This window comes from Acromyrmex echinatior, chromosome 14 (genome assembly GCF_024713525.1).
Source record: "Acromyrmex echinatior isolate Ae372 chromosome 14, ASM2471352v2, whole genome shotgun sequence".
Lineage (NCBI taxonomy): Eukaryota > Metazoa > Arthropoda > Insecta > Hymenoptera > Formicidae > Acromyrmex > Acromyrmex echinatior.
The window spans coordinates 7,022,224-7,042,904 of NC_141865.1; the positions used below are offsets into that span (position 1 = coordinate 7,022,224).

Here is a 20,681-nt window from a genome sequence, read left to right on the forward strand (position 1 = left end):
TATCAATAAATTTGCATTATAATATACATGATACTATTTGATAATAAATATAAGCTATACAAATATGTCTGTGTAACTCTATAGCTTTCTTACACTTTTCATATGTGTATAGCCACTGTAATAAAATTTAATATATATAATACATATACATCTATTAGAGGAAGAGGATTTAGAACAGGACTAAATTCATTTTTTGTATGTACATAAAAATATAATAAATTAATTATTTATTAAAGCATATATATATATATAAACATATTACTTAACATTTATTACACATCATAGTGTAGCGTGATGTTCCGCAATTTCACATTTGCTTTTATATATTCATCGAACTATATTTCTTTATGATTTTAATTGATATGATATATTTTTTTCGTAAATGCTTATTTCTAACATCCAAGTCTTAAAAAAGATGTATTTCTTAAACTTGTATGAGGCATATTTGGATTATATATAACGACATAATAGAAGTATATTAAAATGATATAAAATGAAATATAAGTAACACAGTCATAAACTATAGCAAACTTCACAATCTTTTATTATCTATATTAAGGCATTCTACAGTCACCATTTACAATAACAATTTCATCTTTACATGCTTTTCATTACAATAAAATAATTCCTATCCGAAACTTTCTTCTTTGTACATTTGCTATCTTTCTAAATTTCACTATCTATTGATGTTGTGCACTCTTTATTATAATATTGCATTTATTTCTCATATTTATTAATGCCAATAGCTTGAAAATTGCATAAAAAATAATATGTAATAGAATCTCTTATGTATATTTCTTGTATTTGCATTATTTATGAACAATTTATTTTAATATGTAATATACTACTTCATGTCAAAACAAGTCATTTGAGTGCACATATGTAGTAAAAATTTGAAATATTGAAGTAAAGTATGGCACATGATTTTATTTTGTAAAAAATAATTTATTGTCATACGGAAGCTACACGAGGCAAAAGCGAAACTAAAGCTTTATATTTATGTTGCTAAAGTTATGATAAAGTTCAATTTCCCCCATTTAAGCAAGCAGATAGCCTTATTTAAAAATTGAAAACAAAAAATATTTTTATTCACATATACAATTGTTGTGTACATATGCATATACTGCAAATGATTTTTCTTGATTTGGTAGCTTGACATAATTCCTTTCTGTGCTAGAGATTATTATACTTAGATACTCTACACAACGTAGATATCTGCGTCATATCTCTATATTCAACATATCCTAATTATAAGTTGTACAATACACATTTTTGAAACGATATAATCGCAGTTATATTGTTTCAAGAATAGCAATATCGAAATAATGTGATTTCTTAGAGTGTCTGTTTTAGCTCTACCATGACTTTTTATAATACAAAAATACAAACAATATTTCGTTAATTAATTCATTTATCAGCTAGTATTAGCGTTAGTCCATTCACCAGTCTCTTTTAGAGCTCTATCTGTCAATCTCTCTATCTCAGTTAAAAGTTGTTCAGTCTCCATATCAACACATACCATATTTTGTTCCACTGGATCCCATTCTAAACTATTTGGACTCGATACTCTGGACCAAGGAGATGCTGTCAGACTGGAGGCTCGACTATTATTAGCTGATGTCTGTGTAAGAGAATATTCTGTGTCTCCTTGTCCATCATCCGTAATTGGTAGTGGCATCCCTGCAAGAGTATAATTTATTTATGTATTGTAAGATTTATAAAAAATGATAATAATGATGATAATAATGATTACCTTCGTGTTCCCACTCAAGATCCAGTGATGATCCCGGAGTGGATGACATATAAGCCTGTTGTTTCATTAATGTTCTTGCATCAAGAATTTGAAGGGACACATCCAGACCAGAACTGAAAATAAGTGTATGATCTTTTAGTCTTTCATGCGCACACCAATTCCAAGAATGTTATTGGAATTAATAATGTAATTTACCTTGTAGAAACATCGTTTCTAGAACTCAATCTGGCATATTTATTACCACCCCGTGACCATCTTCCATCTTCCAATAATTCCAAAGTTACTGGAACTCCATCTTTTTTCTATAATTCAAACACATGTAAAATTGCATAATTCAAATAAAGATATTTTTTGTAGTTCTTGTACAATAAAAGTAACAGCTTTCACATATTCTGTAACGTTCTTATCTTCGTATACTAAATGATACATAAGATATACATAAGATATACATTATAAGATATTTTTTTACCTTGAATCTTTTTAAAGAGAGGAACGATAAGAGACTACATCCAGTAAGCATGACAAATAAATGTAATATTAATATCACGAATCCAAATTAGAATTAAAAGTTACAAACTGACTTTTATACCTATTTGATCCTTTAGTTTGGTCTTCATGCCCTTCGACATCCATGAACTAAACATAAAACAGCAATGTTATTTCTACTAGCAAAAGCATAAATAGAAACATTTTCTAAACTCTTGGATATATACCTCAGCTTGTTCTTCTTCTTGGAATGACATTCTGGTATGCCTTCGATAGAACCTGAACATAAAACAAGGCAATGAAATAGCAAAACATGATAAGTTCTTTTGTTTAATATGCTAGGAAGATTCTCAGTTAGAGGTCTTCCTAGTAAAAAAATTTATCAGAGCATAGTATTCAATACAGCTTTCATAACTTGAGTTATTCGTAACATATAGTTATATATATATATATTAGTGCAACTATGAGTCATAACTAATAAAGTTGACTAAAATATTGAATCATGGATGTCCTCTATTTAACTGCGCTCTTAAGAACAATCTTTTCAATATTCAATATGCAACAATTTTCTGTCAGATACCCCGGCAGCTGATTGCCTGGATTTCAGACTTGGCTCAGTTCTAACCTGTACGGCACGGAATCTGTGACTTTCGTTAAACAGCGGCCGAGACAGGCTCCCATGACCTGCCAGCCCACGGCGTCGTGCCGTCATCTAATTGATATGAGTTTTCGGATACCAGCGTTTAACTCCACGTATCACGTGAAAACAGGAACGACGGCGTCCTTCTACCAGGTGCTGCCCGGTCCCGGTGTTGACGTTGTCTCGAGTATCTCGATCGGTCACGACCATTCATCGTTCTCGCACCATTGACGTAAAAAGAATACAAGCGTTTGGAGTATTTAAACGGTTTGGATCTGGGATCAGCTCATGGTGGAATCAGCTGTTATCTATACCATGATATAAAATCTTATGTCATGATCCATCATTCGTGTAGGAATAGGAACAAATGTAGGAGGGAAACACGAAGTACGCTGCGAGTATTGTTAATAATGCATCGAGTATTGTTGATGAGAAACGCGCGAAATTTAATATTTCATCCGTAACATAAGAAAGATATGTAAGAGTTTATTAATTATTGCCTCTTTTCGTAATATTAATTAGTTCTCTCTTTTGTATCTATTTTCTTTACACCACAGTGAAAGTAACTGTAGACGTTATTAAAATTTGTTAAAAAAACTCAAATATAAAATTGTTTAAAAAAATTTGTTTAATGTATAAAAATATCTACTAAGTTTTTATTTAACTCTGTATGTGTGAAAAAATGTTTCACATATGATTATATATAAAATTATATATAAAATATGTCCTATATGTATATACATATAACATTTTTTCCCAAGTGACATTATTAAAGTAAGTTAATTCTGTTTTGCAAACAGATTTATTATTTATATGTATATAAATAATAGATCTGACATATAAATAATAGATCTGTTTTGTATGCATTGCAAACTATAAATTTTTCCATAACTTTAATTATGTCATTTATATATATATATATATATATATATATATATATATATACAAAAGGATATCTACATATTTTTTGTATCTATTTTTTATTATTTTTAGGTTATATTATAGATAGGTATTTTAAACAATTTATTTTCCTATATCACACGATTCTCCAAGAGATGTTCTAAAGACGTCCAGAGGACACCCCTGGGACATCCTGTAAGGCTAATTCTATAATGTACTTTTTGTTTTCCATTTTTTGCTGTTTGTCTTATTGATTAAAAAGGCAAGAGACAAACAGAGACAAATAACAAGAAACAGAAAACAAAAAGCACATTGTAGAATTAGCGTGTCCTCAAACATCACTCAGAGAACTGTGTGGTTATAATTCATGCTTAAGTAAATCACATTAATCAGTCATGCCAAATACATATTCTGATCATATCTATGTTGCATTTTGCCATTGATTGATTGCTAGTAGTTACCAGATGTAGTAGTTACGACATGTAATGGTTACTAAATGCTATTGCGATTACTTCCTAACTCTAACGATAACGATAACAAGTTGCTTTTTAAAACTAGTAACGAATAATAAAGAATAAAATTAATAACGATAATGATAACGTATTATTTTTTTATAAAAACGACAATAGTAACGTCTTATTTTTATAAAATTACATTTTGATAATTTTTAATTGGTAACATTATTCTCAAATAAGATAAGAAATCCTAATTTTTAATCGAAGTGGATTTTGGTGTTTAACAATTAATTCACATATGTAGATTTACAAATACATTTTTCAGTCCCAAATTCGACTAGTTGGACTTGAAACGTAATTACAAACTAAAGCTGAAAATATAATGACAAATTACATTGATCGTTTTATAATGATGCTAATAAGCATTTTTATGCCATAAGCATTTTTAAAATATGCTAATAAGCATAAAACATTGTAAAGAATTTATCTCAGCCAAAGTTTCAACTTGGAACTCGGACTTTCCGGGACGGGTATCTTACTAATTCGATCGAAGTAAGATTTTTTATTAATTAAATTTTTTTATTTGCAGTTTATCCAGAACGTATTATTATGTTCTGGGTAAAGTACAAATAAACTATTTTAAATAATAAAATAAAATAAACGCCAAGTTTCTATTATTTTTATTAAAAAATATTACACTATTGTTATTGTATAAAATAAACGTATTATAATTATATATACAAAATACAATATAAAATACATTGTATAAAATACATTGTATTAAATGCAGAATTAAAAAAAAAACAAAAGTTCTTAAAGTTCTTGAAGAAATAAATTTGCATTAATAAAACGCAAATCTTGTTTTGCATTCCATACACAAGCACACAATTTTGCAAATCAACAAAGAATGTAGACTTGCAATTTTTATTTATTATGTTTAAGAAGTAGACATCATAATTTATTTCAAAATTTTTACTGGTTTAAATAAAGTATTCTCAAAATATTCATTAGAAACTGATTAACAATCATAATAAAAAAAATTTACTAACTTATTAATTTACAAATTTAAAATTTATTAAATATATATTATATTAAAATATATGAAATAGATACAAAATTGTTATACTTTATAGTACGTTGTTTCTATTTCACTGTAATATTTCAATTGCACATTTCACTGAGGAACGCTGTCCATAAACTGAAATGCCTGTCTCATTTAATTCTCTCAATACCCCTGTACTTCGTTTTGTTATTTGTTGTCTTTTTCACGTTGCTATAACAATACATCATTATCAATGCACCGTCCGTGAAACTTTGAGATGTGACGTTCATTTTTTGCATTATTATATAGTTTCCTTCCTAAAATTCAAATCGAAAAAAGCGACCGTATAATGTTGAAGAGGCAAAGTGAATTAATAATAAAAGGCAATAAAATTAAAATAATCACTATATGAATTCGGAAAGAAGGTATAATGAAAATCAATGTTTATTGTATTAATAGTAAAATATCCAGTTCTATTTATTTAAGCTTTCATTTCTTCGAATTGTTCTTCTATTTTTGTTCTTAGAATGTCTTACAATTAGACAACATTGATTACATTTACTTTTAGATCAGACTTTTTATGGTAATTCTGATCTTAACGAGAACAAATTGAACCATGAAGATAAAAAATTCTCAATATCCTTTCGCTATTTTTGTTATGTCACTATCGTGATATTCATTTAAACTGATATAAATCATATTTTAATGTCTTCGATTTGTAACAGAACATGACAAGAACAATTTTGCTAAAAATATCTAAGATTTTAGCTATAACACATGAGCATATGCTGGAAAAAAAATTTTATATTAAATATTTCATATTAAATTAATATAATTTTTAAATTGTATATTACAATTCCGACAAGATATGTAATAAACACAGCACACAAAATTTAATGTTGGATTTGGAGATTAGATCTCCATAGTATTCTTATGTATTTTAACACTCCGAAGCCGAATCCAAATTGCTCCATTATACACACAATTTTTTATCAATGAAAAGTAGCTCGATTTTCCAGTATTTTTAGTGCTACTTATAGCCTGGCTTTTAACATGCAAGCTGAATAAGTAAACGCAACAAAGTAAGTTCATAATATCCAAGCTTGTAAAGTTAAATATGTATGCTGGTAGCACAATGCACTTTAAACAATATTACTAATGAATTAACGTTACCTCTTGCACGATTACACATTAATATTTTGTGGCTCTTGATAATATAAATATACACAATTATGTCTTATTTTTCATTGCACTGTTACCCAGCATTTTTCTACTTAACGTACAATTATTTTATTTTATTAACTCTCGTAACTATTAGTCTACTTCGTATTGCTGTTTCGGCCTTTTCACGTTGCTACAAATACAAACACATATCACCTAACGCATCGTTCGTAAAACTACGTGGTGACGCAATAATTTTTTGCATTTCAAAGTTCATTCAACAAAAGTTATACTTCAGACAATGCAAATTATTGAAAAAGAATAAGTCTTCAAAGGGAAGAAAGAGACGAGAAGGTAAATTAATAATGAGCACCTATAAGGAAAATTGGAGGACGTTGCACCTGTTTAGATATTCATAAACTATTTAGCGATGCCGTAGGAGGGCCATACGAATTCGTTTCTTCGAACGAGAAATTGCACTCCCGTAAAAAAATACAGCAGACATTAATATCTGAAATATTTAAGAGTGCCCGTACTTTGCACCTTAACACGTGCATTTCAAAACTTTTTCCGTGAGCATGCGTAATTGCCATGCTCCCTGTGAAGCAAGAGAGTGTGCTAAATTAATAAAAAAAAATGCCAGTCTCCGTTTAGCCTTGGACATGGACAGCTCTAAATTGAGATACACTGCAGGTGTTTATTTTATTTATTCAGTTATCGCTGTTTCCTGTATCAATAAACATATAAATCGTTTGTAGTGACGTACATATAAATATATGATATAAATTTATAATCTATATATTTTTATTAAAACGTACGAGAATTCGCGAAACTTTACAGTGTTGGGGGTAGTTCAAGATACTGTTTTCTTGCCAATATTACAATAGAATAGACGGCAGATTTTGTTTAAAGATTGAACGACGCGAAAACAATTTTCATACGAAATATACTTCGCTGTCTATCTAGAAAAATTTACCGCAAAACTTCACGAATTTTATTTCATTATTGTTTAGCTAATTAATTATTCCGAAAACTTAAACCCATTACAAGTATAATTTGGTTTTTAATTGACTTGAACTACGCGATGTTACTTACTGTTAATAAAGAACCTGTCACAACTGTTCAGAACAGACTCGATTCTCGAAATATATTATTAAACACAAAAATCTGAAACATTCCTATTCTTTTATATCATTTTAGGTCATTATTTTTTATATTTTGAACAGTGACAGATCCCTTGTAAGATTTATTTCCACGATGTTACTAAGATTATAATCCATATCTCGATTTCATCATCAATAACAGTATGGTAATTAAATAGACTTAGACTGGGCGATCGGAATAAATCGGGTTTCTTTGAAGATTCTCGGTCTCTGGCCAGACGATAAGTTAAGTCGTCGACAAAAATTTTTGGCTGATCTACGCGCTATTATTATTTTTACTACAATGCTTTGTGCAGCGGTCATACCCGGAATCCTAGCGTTGTTGAGAGTCTGGGGTGATATGGTGGCGATGGCAGACAATATGCAAATCGGTCTGCCTTTCTCAGTGACCGTCTTGAAATTTATCATAATGTGGTTTCATAAAAAAGGTAAATTTTTCTTTTTACACCGATATTACCGTTTTATTCCATAATATTTTATCTATTTCTCGAAGCGTCAATTCGATCAATTATATACTTTTACATTTTCCAAAGAGCTTGAACCGGTCATAAATATGATCGTAGAAGATTGGCTCAGGACAAAAACAGTGCAAGAACGAGACACTATGGTAAAGCAAGCGAGAATTGCCAGAATAATGGTCATGTTCGGATGTACCATGATGACCTTAGCGTGCATTATTCTCATCATTCCTCCCTGCTTTGGATATACTACAAGATATTTAACAAATCTGACAGACCCGGGAAGACCTATGCTGGTGCAAACGTATTACTTGCGAGACATAACGGAGACTCCATTATACGAAATTGTGATCTCCGCCCAAGCTATATCGATCTTAATGGCCGCGATTTCTTACACGGGCATCGATACTTTTTTGTGCTTGCTTGTGTTTCACATATGTGCCCAAATGGAAATTCTCAAAGAGCGATTTCTCGGTTTAAACAACTTCAAAGACTTCGATATCGGATTATCCTTCAATATCAAGGATCATCTTCGTCTCATTAGGTTGTATTAAGCTCGATTTATAATAATTTTATGTGTTTTACACTGCTGTGACTTTTGTTCAAATAATATAAAAAGGACTAAGGAAGTATGACAATTTGATTGAAGTTTAAACATTGCTGAAACATATTGCGCGTGTAAAGAAAGCTCGAACACATTTATATTAAAATGTGATGCACAATCAACTCCCTGCCAACTCATAAGCAGAAATATAAAATAATATTTTCCATTTTGTGCAAACGAAATAAACATTATGCCGATTTGATCTATTTCTGAAAGAAGACTTTCTGAAAATGACTCTTAAAAAAGGTTGCGCATTGCTGATTTACATTTCGATTATTATTATACATATATTATTTGTAATACGATAATAATTACTGTATTAATTTGTGATAAGCCCACACAATACTTTTACATGGCATTAGCTTCTTATATATGTATGTCGAACGAATACATCATTTGCAACCCAGAGAAAAACAAAAATAGGATTGATGTCGATTACGTCTAATTGACATCGAATCGATTTTTATTTCTCCCTGGAAAAGTAAAGGTATATATTCTCCGAGACTTTTCATTTGATCGGAATCCGATGTTATACGATATCTTAAATCGTAGGTCTGTTGATATTATCGACAACACATTCAATTTGATGCTTCTGACACTATTAGTGTTTTTCGCTATGTTATTTTGCCTACAAGGATTTCTGATAGTTAATGTAAGTTGGCGAATGAGACAAGAAAGTTAGCCCTTTTTGAAATTATTTCTCGAAAATTATAAAAGAAAATCGTACATATAACAATTAAGAATCAAACGCAGTTTAACTGATTTAATTTAATTTGCATTTTACTTTTACTAATTACTTGATTCTTATTTTTTCTTTATAGGATTTTCTTGTAATTTTTAAATATATCGAGAGTTCTTTATTTAACATATTTTTTTTTATATGGAAATGCAAGAATAGTAATGAAAAGATCTTTAATCGCGATATACTCTTCTCATCAATTCCCTGTAAAATTATACGTAATCATACATCCCAAAGGAAAAGAAACTAAGATATTAAAACATGAGTTTCTTAAAATAAAAACGTCGATAGAAAATATATTAACGTGTCTAGATCATTGATGGAGGTGGTGAAGGTGTTTCCATTATGCGAATATGTTGGCTCATTTCGATTCTTATCAATACATTCGCTCACATGTGTCTGTATTGCGTGGTCGGAGAGATTCTTATAGCCAAAGTAAGTGTTCATTGTTAATAAAAATAGTCAGTACAATAAATAAAATTACAAAGCTGTTGCAGCGCTTTTTTTATTAAATTGAAACAATTTTTACATCTATCGCCTTAGATAGCACAGAGGGTAAAAAAAAATCTTTTCTTATTCTCGATATACGAAATGAATTCCTGTTCCGTTTTTATCTTAAAAATATTCCTGAGGATTTCAAAAAATTTAATTTTTAAATTGTCAATTGTGAACTCTTTTTTAAATTTAAAAGAGATAATCTTTTTTTTTTGTCTATATGAATTCGCAATGAAATTGAAATAATTTTTAAGTAATATTCTAAGAGAGAGAGAGTTATAAGAAGTTAAAAGATATACTTTTATAGAATCCTTTATATTGAGAAGGAATATTTTTGTTCATTTCAAACAGATTACATTAATAAAGAACTTAAGAAGGTAAATACTTGTCGAATTTAAATGAATTAGTCGTGCTATCTGGGTCGTAAAAGTTGCTTTTGAATTTGTCATTCATGTTATATAAATAAATAATGGGATTAATATAGAATTTATAACAATATTTACAGGGTGAAGGAATATTTTATGCAGTGTATAACTACACGTGGTACTTGAGGACGCCGAATGAAGCCAAAAACCTGATGCTTATAATGATTCGCGCCGAAAGACCTCTATATATTACCGCGGGCAGGATATTTCCCATGACATTGTCCATGTTTTGCAGTGTAAGACGTTTGTAAATTCGTTTTATACGTGCCTGTATAAATGTTAACTTAATTGATAATTAACTTATCGAATCTAATCTCGGCAGTGTTTTATTAATATAAAATTAAATTATCTCTTGTTACATTTTCTCTTGTGAAAAGAGATTAGAGATAAATTATAACTACAAATTATAGTCAGAAGTTTTATTGCAAACATTAATGATTAAATTAATTATCAGTTAAGAAGTTAATAGAAATTTAATCCATCTTCATAAAACCGTTATATAATCATGTTTATTATATAATTATTTAATCGCGCATTCGTACTATCGTTTTATCTCTAAATAAATACGTTATTTATCAAAATTTAATAATTAAATCAAACTTATTTAGAGTCGTACCTACATTAAAAATTTAATATCTAATTTGTTTCATTGTTTAGTAATTTAAGTTATGTCTAACATAGTATATTTATTTTCTTTTTCAGTTAATAAAGACATCAGCTGGTTACGTATCCGTATTACTTGCTAATCGGTAATTTTTTGATAGATTGATCAGAAACTTAATGAGGACATCACGGGCGATTAAAAGAAGCAAACTATTTAAATGAACAATCTGCTATAATTATTTTCTCATCTTAAGTATTTATTCATTGTATATTTTTGAGTTGTTATTACAAAAGAAAAACATATTTACATATACTATATATCGTTAATATTGTAAAAATATAAAAAATTACAAAATTATAAGATTATAATTATCGATAAATATGATGTTATAATTACGAATTTAAAAAATTAATAAAAAAAGATTATAAATAAAAAGAGTATAAGTTAATTAAATAGTTAATTAAATAATTATTGTCTCCTTTCATTTATTTGCATTTGCAATTTTTAGGAATTTGTTTCTATTGTTAATCGTTTAATTACGATTATAATGGAAACATTTTTGCACGCTCAACTCATGAATGTTTTGTCTGTACTGGCTGTATTAAAAATCTATAGTTTAGGAAAAAGGCTTTCCCTTAAGGCTTTCAAACGAAAATAACAGATTGAGCACAATTTAATAATGTATACTATACATTATCAGTACTGGCAATGAATGGCTGCGTTCAGCAGAACACAACAGTGTTTTACAATCGTTTTATGATTCTCTGCTGAGATTGGACCCATCCTCTTGATCTAAAAGCATAACCCAATCAGCGCGAAGAAAACTTCCAACAGTTACAAAATAAACGTTCTGCTGAACGCAGCCGATGAGTCCCAAGCCTATGGCACACACAAAAACGTAAGACAATAAGCATAAGCAGTAAACGAATTAGCCAATCACAGTAAAGATCATAAGGCAAGTAGCGAATCCATTCTTATGTTTTACTGCCTTAATTTTTTCTATGCCCCATGGCCACTTTAAGCAGTTGGAAAGTACTAGAAACCATTCAAAAAAGTGCAATTAATCAATATTTTAGCGCGTGGGCGGCGTAGAATATGCGATGACAGACGATATTATATGATTTATGAATGTTCTGCCGGTTTTGCTTGTTCAGTGCGCAGTGCGCCTGCGTAAGATGAACCTCAGCGCTCTCTTCAGTAATTTGTCATTTTCAGCTGAACTTCCAGTTTTATCTTTTCTCTCTTTCTCTCTACATCGGGTTATGTTCGAATTTCCATCCGACTGCTCCTTCTATATCATTTTATTCTTGTTCAACATTCAGTGAATAACGAAGTTACACGAATAATGGCGTTGATTGAAGTCCGCTAACGTATCCTTAGCCTTGGAGAGAAAAGGAGGCCATATGAACGGTGTACGAAGTTCAGCCGAAAAGAACAGACTTCTGCACTATCAGCAGCAAAGGACGAAGACAACGCGATTTCGAACGTTTTAGTATTTCTGATGCTATGTAATGGCCATTGGCTTCCTTCAGAAATTTCACTCTCCACGAGTCCCCATCGACATATTATTTTATCTTGTTTAATATTCAGTGAACAAGGACAAAGTAATACTTCTTGAATGAACTCTCGCGTTTTTATCGAGTGTTCTTCTTGAATCGGATTTCTGAGTAATTAACCCATGCAACAAGTTGTGGTATTGTATAGTATATCTGTATTATATATGTTCGAAAAGAAAGAAGAAACTCTTGCAGTAATACAAGTACTATAAGAGAAAATTACTTAGCTCACATCAGAGGAAGAAAGGAAGGAAGGCGAATTGATTGATTGAATTGATTGACAAGGAATTTTTCGACGGAATTCTTTAACTCGAAAAATGGCGAAAAGCATGAATTCCTTGATGGATGGTTTTAAGATTAGGTATATAAGAACTATATATTAATAAACTTATATGCATGTGTTAGGCTGTATTCTTATATTTGTTGTATTATTCCAGGGATTTGATGAATAAAGATGGAATGATGTTTGAAATTGGAGATGATGTTAATAACAATGAGGAGGATGAAGAATTTTCATATTCTTCACATGTACAATTTAGCAATGAAGAGATGTTAAATATGTTAAACATGAATGATTTTGAAGATGAAGAGGATGAGAAAGAAACTGTATCACTCTGTGGTATAACCTTTTCGAAGCTGAAAACTAAGATGACGAGCTTAATTTCAAATGGAAAAGTTAATCAGATTTTATATTATCTTGTATATTTTTCTACAGAGATAACATTATCTTCGATTTTATTGATAAGTTTGTCAGTATGGTTAAATGAAATCATGAATGTAATTTTAACAAACTTAATATAAAATTGTTATTAGGTCATGAAGTATGTTAAACAAAAAGGTGTTGGAGAAATTATACCAAATAATGCTCAAGCGATTGTCCATTATATTGGATATTTTGAATACAGAGATGAGCCTTTTGACTCTACTTACTCTGTTGGGAGACCAAGAGCGTTGCGTTTAGGCCAGAGTTTTATTATACCTGGTTTAGAAATTGGTATACGTTCTATGCAAAAGCATGAAATAGCAGTATTTTTGATACATCCTGATTATGCTTACAAGGCTGTTGGTTGTCCACCACGTATTCCACCTAATGAGGAAGTAGTCTTTATTGTTCATTTAGTTGATTATATTGATGATGGCTGTGCACAAACATATCAAAATCTTACCGACGAGGAGAAACGATTATTTAAATATGTGATACAGCCTGTGAAACATATGTTTGTGACTGCCAAAGACTATTGTACAAAATTTAACTACAAACAGGCGATACGAGAGTAAGTAACTGATATAAAATTTCTATAAATATGCAGTCATATTTCTTAAATATGTATTTTTTTATAGATATAGAAAAATTATTGATTGTTTGGAATCAATCAAGTTAAATGATAATTTAGAAGAAAAAGAAATGAATGAATTACTCTCACGAGCTTATATCAATCTTGGAGTTTGTCATAACAAGGAAAACATGCCTACTAAAGCTTGCTTAGCTTTAAGGAAAGTTCCAAAACCAACAGCTAAAAGCCAATATCAGTGTGTATTTTTTTACTGATTTAACTGCTTAATAAATATATTAAATCAGGATTATATAATAAATTTTTTTTCTTGTATTCTAGGTATGGAAAAGCTTTGCTGAGTATTGGAGAATATAATGAAGCAATGAATGAGTTCCAGAAAGCTTGGGTATTAGAACCGCACAATGACTCTATTAAAAAAGCAATTCGGACAGTAAGTTGAAAATTTTTTACAAAATAATTTGTTGTAACAGTATATTCTTTTTATTTCATTTTTTTTTAGACAAATTTGAAACAGCGTGAGTATCTGGAAATAGAGAAACGCTTGTGGAAAAATTGCTTCAGATCCAAGAAAGAACAAATGAAAGTTAATGAATTTCGAAAAGCCGCCCGCGATTTGTGTGAAAGACTTATCAATAATAATGATGTAGTAAGACAAAATCTCTCAGAAGGTTTTACAAAAGAAGAATATGAAGTTATACGTGAGGAAGCGGCTATATTAGGATTAAATGTCGTTACATGTGTCAGATATGGCAAAGAAACTATATTTCTTCAAAAAAGCAGATCATAAAATTAAATGTTGATGACTGTTATTTAAAATTGCATATCCAGAATTCTTTAATATACATCCTTGTAATGCAATTCTTATAATCGTTGATGTATAATCATAATGTATTACAATAATGTGCAAAGTTAGTTTGACTTTAAAAAGTTCTGTGATGCATGCGATTATAGTATTTCGATATATACACTGCTAGTATTGAAAATCTATAATATACATGTAAATTATTATAGAGTTTCAATACTGACAATGTATATTGGAACACTCATATCGTAACTCGACCAAAGAGAATTATAGTATATGCCAATTAAATCAGCACTAGAGATCTGACAATATCAAAATCAATATTTTTTTATTCTTGATTTATATCCTAAAGAAAATTTATGGATATTTACAAAACTATGTTTAAGCGTATATTTTGTTTATGTATATATTTTGTCAAATATAGGAAAGGTATATACAACGAAATTTCAATATAATGCTTAGTTTAAATTAGGATAAACAAATACCGGATGTTCGTGGAGCAACTTAGGTATATTGTTCGATGTTAGTAGATCTAATGGATTGAATAATCCAAGAATATTTTTACTTATGTAATATGAAGGTATAAAAGAAAAAAAAACACTGTATCTAATACAAGTATTGAAAAATATCACAATGTCTTTTATTTCAACATTCCTCGTATTTCTGTTCCTAAGTAAGGTTTCTTATATAAATAATTTCGACTTTATCAAAAATATAATTTAGTTATACTAATAGAGGTAAATGTATCATTTATTCTTATTATTTTCCATTCATTTTTAGATGTATCTTTTAATATAGCAGAATTGTTGCGTAATCGACCATCGATTCAAAATTTTCAAGATCACCATCCCGAAGAAGGTCTCTTGGAAGTCTTTTTAAGTCCGACATCGATTATTGCAAATGATCGTGCGACGATCGGCAATATAATTGGTATAGATTTTAAAGCAGAAGATATAAATTATGAACTTTATACTAAGAACAATAAGGAACAACCTGTTTCTCTACGAGTGGCTGATGCTACTCAATTGAAGGATTCACCATTTAATCCTGAGTGGCCTACCAAGGTTATTATTCACGGGTGGGCAGAGAGCGGAAATGCTTTTTGGCTACACGACATTCGGCGAAATTATCTCAATGTTGGGAATTACAATGTAATTTGTGTAGATTGGTTCGCCGGTTCAACAAAAGAATATCTAACATCCGTCAAACTTATTCATCAGGTGAGTAAAATGCATATTCTGAAGATAGTTGAATCTACAATTCAAATTCTAATTTTCTTGTGAAAAAAACACATACATGATTGCAAAATTTATATCAATATAGAATATAATTTAAAAAATGCTAATTTTAAAACATAACGCAAATTATGCTGGAAAAGAAAAGATTTGTTTTTTTTTTTACACACACACAATATATAAATTGTATACAAACCAATGAAAATGAAAATAAAATTGGTTTCGCGAAGTTAGGAGAATTTTCGATTTCATTTTTTAAAGTGCTCATTAATTTTTTACAATACTTTTTTTGCAAAAATGTAATGCACAATCGAAATTCATGTTTTCAGGTGGGAGAATACGTGGCTGCATTTATCGAATTTCTCGAATCAGAAACTCAAGTATCCTTCGATGATATTCACGTTGTGGGACATAGTTTGGGTGCCCATATAGCTGGACATATCGGTAATTATATGTCGAAGAAGCTCGGTCGAATTACCGGACTTGATCCGGCTGGGCCGGCATTCGAGACGCCTTATCTTAAAGATACAGAAGAGCGATTGGATGCCGCAGACGCCAATTTTGTGGATGTTATTCACACTTGCGCCGGTAGTTTAGGCTTTCTCAGACCTATTGGCCACGCGGATTTTTATCCGAACGGAGGAACATTTAGGCAACCTGGATGCCCTGTATTTTCATCCCGTATGATGCCAGCATTAAATTTTACAATATTACGCGCATGAGAATATTGATTTAACTTGTATTTTTTTAGAAACCTGCAGCCACGGTAGATCGCATCAGTTTTTCACCGAGTCGATCGTGCATCCTGATGGCTTTGTCGCTGTGAAATGCTCCAATTGGATGGATTTCCAACTTGGTAAATGCGACGATAACAATTTTAGCACCGCCGTTATGGGCGAATTTATCAATCCTAACGTTCAAGGTATTTTTTATCTGCAAACCAATGCACAACCACCGTTTGGAAAGGGCAAGATAAAATAAGCAGTAATAGAGCCATTTCTCGATATCTATACTTATGACACCTGTATATATATTTCGTTATAATTAGCGATATCGCAAGAAAACGTACAAACGTAGAAAGTACTATATATATATATATCTTTCTATCTGAAATACTTTACGATATAAAATAGGCCGATACAAAATAAAAAAATTACGTGCATGGAAATTTGCATGTAATAATAGAATATATGTTGCGCGTATCACTTTTATTGTTCAAGCCATTTTAGCAAGCGTCACCTCCCCACTGGACGGTTTCTCGATTTCGTCTCCGAATCGCATACGATACTTTCGACGGACTATATTCCAATCAACGATATTTTGTATCTTCGGAATATTATTTAAAGAAGTTTGACTGGTAGTCGAGCTTGATTGAAGTAAGGAGAAATTAATTCGTTCCTTCGCTGCTCGCGGTAGTGGAAGCATTCTACTATTCTAAAACAAAAAAGAAAAAGAAGATTACGAGAAATTCAATTAATAAAAAAAAAAGATAAAATGTTCTGAAATTGCTTAATAAAACATCGGCAATTTTCGACCTTCCTTTTTTATTTATGACTTATTTTGCAAAATTTTCAAAAAATAATTTTGTATTGTATATATGTATAGTTAAATGTATTTTTAAATAAATCTTAATTTGACTATAAAAACGGTTTTGCAAAATTCTAAAAAATAATGGATGTTAGAAGTACGTTGAAAGAAAAAAAAAACATTTTCGGAAAATCTGAATACATCATTAAAAATTATATCATTAAAATTATCAGTTACTTTCATCAAAAAGTTTTTTAAAAATATTTTTATATATCTTATTATTTCTATTAATATAGAAAGATAAAAATCGATTTTTTTTAAATTTTATCTTCCTTAACGTGTGTAAGAAAACTTATTTAAAAAAAATGTATCCTCTCCTATTTTAATCCTATTATAACATTTTCAAAGGTTATCAAAATCGGAAAGAGACTTAAGACCTTCTTTATTAGATCATATAGCAATATTGTAAATTTCTCTAGTAAAACGTAATATTTTTATATTTTGATAAATAGGGACATAGTATTTACGTACAGTAGAAAATTTTGGAAAAATCCTTTGCGCATCGGGTTCCATGTGCCCACGCGATCTGCTGATTTTCTGCCTTGCAATACGTTCTTTCATACAAGCGTTCTTAATATATTCTGCCCATGTGGTAACGAGATTTAACGGGAATGGGGCTGTTCTTGTTCTAAAACAAAAATCAGAATAATATTACAGTAAAGGTTTGCAAATTTAAATGAAAGCGCATAAGAAATTACACACTTTAAGTTTTACACGAAAGTTTGATGAAAAAATTATATCGTTCCTTTACTTTAAAAGTGACATAACTAAAAAAATTACATTTTTTTTTAGAAAAGAATTATTTTTCAACTTTAAATAGAAAATTATTGACTAAGTAAATAATATCGGCAAAAAGAATATACTTTTAGAAATGATCGATCAAATGTCATTTTTGTTATTTTCGTTTCACAATTCTTAAAAAGATCATCTTTTTTGAATTGTAACGATTTTGTTATCCTGCAAAATTACAACAAAATTCATAATAATTCAAAAGTGACATAATTCGAAATATCATCAATGATTTATCTTGATGTATCTCTTATCAGTTATCTTAATTTAATAAAAGCCTAGTTGCAAAATTCATTTATTGAAGATATAAAAATCAGAGATTTATATTTTTATTAATACTTTTGTATTCGCAAAGAGATTTTACTTTTTTTTACAATCGTGTTACTTACTTTTGCATTTTACGAACTAGTTTACTGAGACCGTATTTCCATTCGATATCACTCTGTGATTGAATATTGTGATATGTGTCAGTCATCATAGCAATTAATAGATTAATCAATACTATGACACTGACGAGCATGTATAATGAGAATGACACCTTGAAACAAAAAAACATTTATTAAATTCTAACATATAAAAAAATAACTTATATAGATAATCATATTATTTACTGAAAAAATCACCTTGAAAAAATAAACCGTCCACTTTGGCTGATTCTTGTTTAATGAAAAGTCTTCGGTACCTTTTTGGCCGAAAATGGCGAAGAAAAGATTCTCCGTGATTTTGACCGCATTAACTGACACTGTACAGATAGAGAAAAAGAATAGTAAGTTAAAAGAATCTCAAAGATGTTTGTATTCAGTATTATAATCGTTCAATGACTAAGTAGCAATTTAATGTGATTAGATCTAAAGATAAGTACTAATAACATTGAGTGGCTACTTAGCCGCTTAATGAGCGATTATAATACTATAACACATTATTACGTGAATCCAAATATTGTCGTATCCATATATATTTTAAAAATCATAGCAGTTGAATTAATTGTATATTCCTACGCTAAAACAGCAGTGTAGTATAATTGAGGCAGAGTGTAACCAATAGTCTAATATTTTAGTCATTGCACTTAAGTAATTGCAAATTTCTACACTGCTGATATCAAATGATTTGGTGTTGTTCTATTCATTGTTATTCTGATTACAAGCAGAAAAATCATATTTACAGTTCTTGGAGTATTAAAAATTGTAGAAGTTCATGCTGACGATGATCAACTATCCTAATCTTCGTTCAGAAATTGACAATCAGAAGGAAAGTCGAGCTTTGTAAAACCTAAAACATGCGATGGAATGAGCAGCGTATTTCAAAAGATTTCGATGAGCGAACATTGAATAATAAATTGTAAAGAGATGAATGTTTATATTTGATGTACCGATGAAAAATTTTTTAAACGCATTTACAAATGCAAGATGGATGCGATGAATGTGGCTTGCAATGTGAGAATTGTACTTCGATTCGCTTTTATGCACTTTGCAAAAAATAAAAAAATTAAAAGGAATTGATGAAAATTTGTTCTCTGTAAAATTATGAATTCCTAATCTATGAAATCAAGAATGGGTTTTATCATTGAATTTCTTTTTTCTATTTACGTATTTTATAGTTTCGGTAAAGTAATCAGAAATTAAAAAGAAATTAATTCAATAGATTATATTAGATTATTTCTTAATTTTATAATATGTTTAATTTAAAAATTGTGCGATATTTGCGCGTTGTGAGTAGAATACAAACTAACAGTAATAATACATAATATTATAATTTTTCATTCAACAATATAACACATATTATATATAACAGTTACATTGTTGAGTAAGAAATTATAACTTTGATATAATATAAGTTTGTATTCAGCGGAAATAGATAGAAGTGAATTCAAAACTTCTAAATCAAATTCTGATTTAAAAAATTAAGCATTCGTTATACAAAGAAAAATCTCTTTTATCGAATTCGCTTTAATTTAACTATTTCTTTTTACAGAGTGAGCATTTATAGCGTGCCAGTCGAACTTTACAACGTGCGAATGATCGAGAGGTGAATCCTGCAGACGCGTTCAATTTCGATTGACATATCAATGAATGTACATGCTACACATCAAATTTGTGTATAAATATAATATGTATAATGATGATGATGTGAGCTTCAAATTATAATATGGTGATTTATGTAGATACACATCCTACAAATATGTGTATCGCGCGCGACGATATATTACACGAAAATATTATGAGCAACATGATGCAGGCATAATGATCGGTGCGTGCATCGTTGCAACAGAGCCATTACGCAATTGCGCTCTATTGATATAATGTAAGTATATGTAAGTATATCATACATATAATCGAAAACATTCTAGGTGGAAAGAGAATTTGATAATTAAATAATGTTGATGACTAACCGTCAAACGTGACGTGGAACGATTCCTATGCATACGGGTATTCCCCATGGTAGTCTCTAAAACGTGTTATATAGTAATCGATTAGACTATGGATCACAAGGAG

At 29.8% G+C, this 20,681-nt stretch overlaps 5 protein-coding genes and 1 long non-coding RNA gene across 9 annotated transcripts; 3 read left to right on the forward strand and 3 right to left on the reverse strand.

Annotated features, from left to right (window-relative positions):
* Positions 1 to 521: 521 nt before the first annotated feature.
* LOC105150496 (uncharacterized) lies at positions 522 to 3,264 on the reverse strand. The gene is made up of 7 exons (XM_011063624.2): positions 2,865 to 3,264; positions 2,467 to 2,518; positions 2,343 to 2,389; positions 2,223 to 2,256; positions 1,949 to 2,055; positions 1,754 to 1,866; positions 522 to 1,680 (listed from the first exon to the last, which is right to left on the reverse strand). The coding sequence occupies exons 1-7, from the start codon at positions 2,918 to 2,920 to the stop codon at positions 1,415 to 1,417; spliced, it is 675 nt and encodes a 224-aa protein (XP_011061926.1). The 5' UTR covers positions 2,921 to 3,264; the 3' UTR covers positions 522 to 1,414.
* Positions 3,265 to 3,876: 612 nt separating this feature from the next.
* On the reverse strand, positions 3,877 to 6,543 carry LOC147907401 (uncharacterized). Its single transcript, XR_015547295.1, has 4 exons — positions 6,450 to 6,543; positions 6,131 to 6,336; positions 5,682 to 6,064; positions 3,877 to 5,593 (listed from the first exon to the last, which is right to left on the reverse strand). It is a non-coding gene; the product is annotated as an uncharacterized LOC147907401 (long non-coding RNA).
* A 156-nt stretch (positions 6,544 to 6,699) lies between these two features.
* Positions 6,700 to 12,667, forward strand: LOC105150515 (odorant receptor 43a). Of its 3 annotated transcripts, none has more exons than XM_087413046.1 (8): positions 6,700 to 6,791; positions 6,866 to 7,130; positions 7,759 to 8,028; positions 8,134 to 8,602; positions 9,215 to 9,314; positions 9,714 to 9,836; positions 10,402 to 10,557; positions 11,024 to 12,667. In XM_087413046.1, exons 2-8 carry the CDS (start codon positions 7,016 to 7,018, stop codon positions 11,072 to 11,074), a joined length of 1,284 nt encoding a protein of 427 aa, XP_087269172.1. In that variant the 5' UTR covers positions 6,700 to 6,791; positions 6,866 to 7,015; the 3' UTR covers positions 11,075 to 12,667. The 3 variants fall into 3 exon arrangements, with proteins under 3 accessions (XP_087269172.1, XP_087269171.1, XP_011061955.2); XM_087413045.1 differs by having other exon boundaries at positions 6,701 to 6,791; positions 6,877 to 7,130; XM_011063653.2 differs by having other exon boundaries at positions 6,701 to 6,791; positions 6,877 to 7,130; positions 7,897 to 8,028.
* shu (inactive peptidyl-prolyl cis-trans isomerase shutdown) lies at positions 12,239 to 15,206 on the forward strand. 2 transcript variants are annotated; one of them, XM_011063626.2, is made up of 7 exons: positions 12,239 to 12,618; positions 12,709 to 12,842; positions 12,919 to 13,156; positions 13,295 to 13,755; positions 13,823 to 14,011; positions 14,095 to 14,206; positions 14,276 to 15,206. In XM_011063626.2, exons 2-7 carry the CDS (start codon positions 12,799 to 12,801, stop codon positions 14,561 to 14,563), a joined length of 1,332 nt encoding a protein of 443 aa, XP_011061928.1. In that variant the 5' UTR covers positions 12,239 to 12,618; positions 12,709 to 12,798; the 3' UTR covers positions 14,564 to 15,206. The 2 variants fall into 2 exon arrangements, with proteins under 2 accessions (XP_011061928.1, XP_011061927.1); XM_011063625.2 differs by having other exon boundaries at positions 12,239 to 12,842.
* Positions 15,177 to 17,004, forward strand: LOC105150498 (pancreatic lipase-related protein 2). Its single transcript, XM_011063627.2, has 4 exons — positions 15,177 to 15,251; positions 15,359 to 15,798; positions 16,143 to 16,494; positions 16,565 to 17,004. Exons 1-4 carry the CDS (start codon positions 15,212 to 15,214, stop codon positions 16,792 to 16,794), a joined length of 1,062 nt encoding a protein of 353 aa, XP_011061929.1. The 5' UTR covers positions 15,177 to 15,211; the 3' UTR covers positions 16,795 to 17,004.
* LOC147907402 (uncharacterized) lies at positions 16,810 to 20,596 on the reverse strand. Its single transcript, XM_087413047.1, has 5 exons — positions 20,579 to 20,596; positions 18,813 to 18,931; positions 18,579 to 18,727; positions 17,872 to 18,028; positions 16,810 to 17,247 (listed from the first exon to the last, which is right to left on the reverse strand). Exons 3-5 carry the CDS (start codon positions 18,707 to 18,709, stop codon positions 17,029 to 17,031), a joined length of 507 nt encoding a protein of 168 aa, XP_087269173.1. The 5' UTR covers positions 18,710 to 18,727; positions 18,813 to 18,931; positions 20,579 to 20,596; the 3' UTR covers positions 16,810 to 17,028.
* Between the last annotated feature and the right edge of the window lie 85 nt (positions 20,597 to 20,681).

Bases quoted from the DNA above. Each gene is read 5' to 3' on its own strand.
- LOC105150515 (XM_087413046.1), top strand. From the start codon at position 7,016: ATGCGTAATTGCCATGCTCCCTGTGAAGCAAGAGAGTGTGCTAAATTA. The intron at 8,029-8,133 runs GTAAATTTTTCT...CATTTTCCAAAG, and splicing joins AATGTGGTTTCATAAAAAAG to AGCTTGAACCGGTCATAAAT. The intron at 8,603-9,214 runs GTTGTATTAAGC...CTTAAATCGTAG, and splicing joins GATCATCTTCGTCTCATTAG to GTCTGTTGATATTATCGACA.
- shu (XM_011063625.2), top strand. From the start codon at position 12,799: ATGGCGAAAAGCATGAATTCCTTGATGGATGGTTTTAAGATTAG. The intron at 14,012-14,094 runs GTGTGTATTTTT...CTTGTATTCTAG, and splicing joins ACAGCTAAAAGCCAATATCA to GTATGGAAAAGCTTTGCTGA. The intron at 14,207-14,275 runs GTAAGTTGAAAA...ATTTTTTTTTAG, and splicing joins TTAAAAAAGCAATTCGGACA to ACAAATTTGAAACAGCGTGA.
- LOC147907402 (XM_087413047.1), bottom strand. From the start codon at position 18,709: ATGCTCGTCAGTGTCATAGTATTGATTAATCTATTAATTGCTATGATG. The intron at 18,029-18,578 runs GTAAGTAACACG...TTTTTGTTTTAG, and splicing joins CTAGTTCGTAAAATGCAAAA to AACAAGAACAGCCCCATTCC. The intron at 17,248-17,871 runs GTACGTAAATAC...TTTTTGTTTTAG, and splicing joins TTTTTCCAAAATTTTCTACT to AATAGTAGAATGCTTCCACT.
- LOC105150498 (XM_011063627.2), top strand. From the start codon at position 15,212: ATGTCTTTTATTTCAACATTCCTCGTATTTCTGTTCCTAA. The intron at 15,252-15,358 runs GTAAGGTTTCTT...ATTCATTTTTAG, and splicing joins CCTCGTATTTCTGTTCCTAA to ATGTATCTTTTAATATAGCA. The intron at 16,495-16,564 runs GTATGATGCCAG...GTATTTTTTTAG, and splicing joins ATGCCCTGTATTTTCATCCC to AAACCTGCAGCCACGGTAGA.
- LOC105150496 (XM_011063624.2), bottom strand. From the start codon at position 2,920: ATGGGAGCCTGTCTCGGCCGCTGTTTAACGAAAGTCACAGATTCCGTG. The intron at 2,056-2,222 runs GTAAAAAAATAT...TTTGAATTATAG, and splicing joins TCTCTTTAAAAAGATTCAAG to AAAAAAGATGGAGTTCCAGT. The intron at 1,867-1,948 runs GTAAATTACATT...ACTTATTTTCAG, and splicing joins AGAAACGATGTTTCTACAAG to TTCTGGTCTGGATGTGTCCC.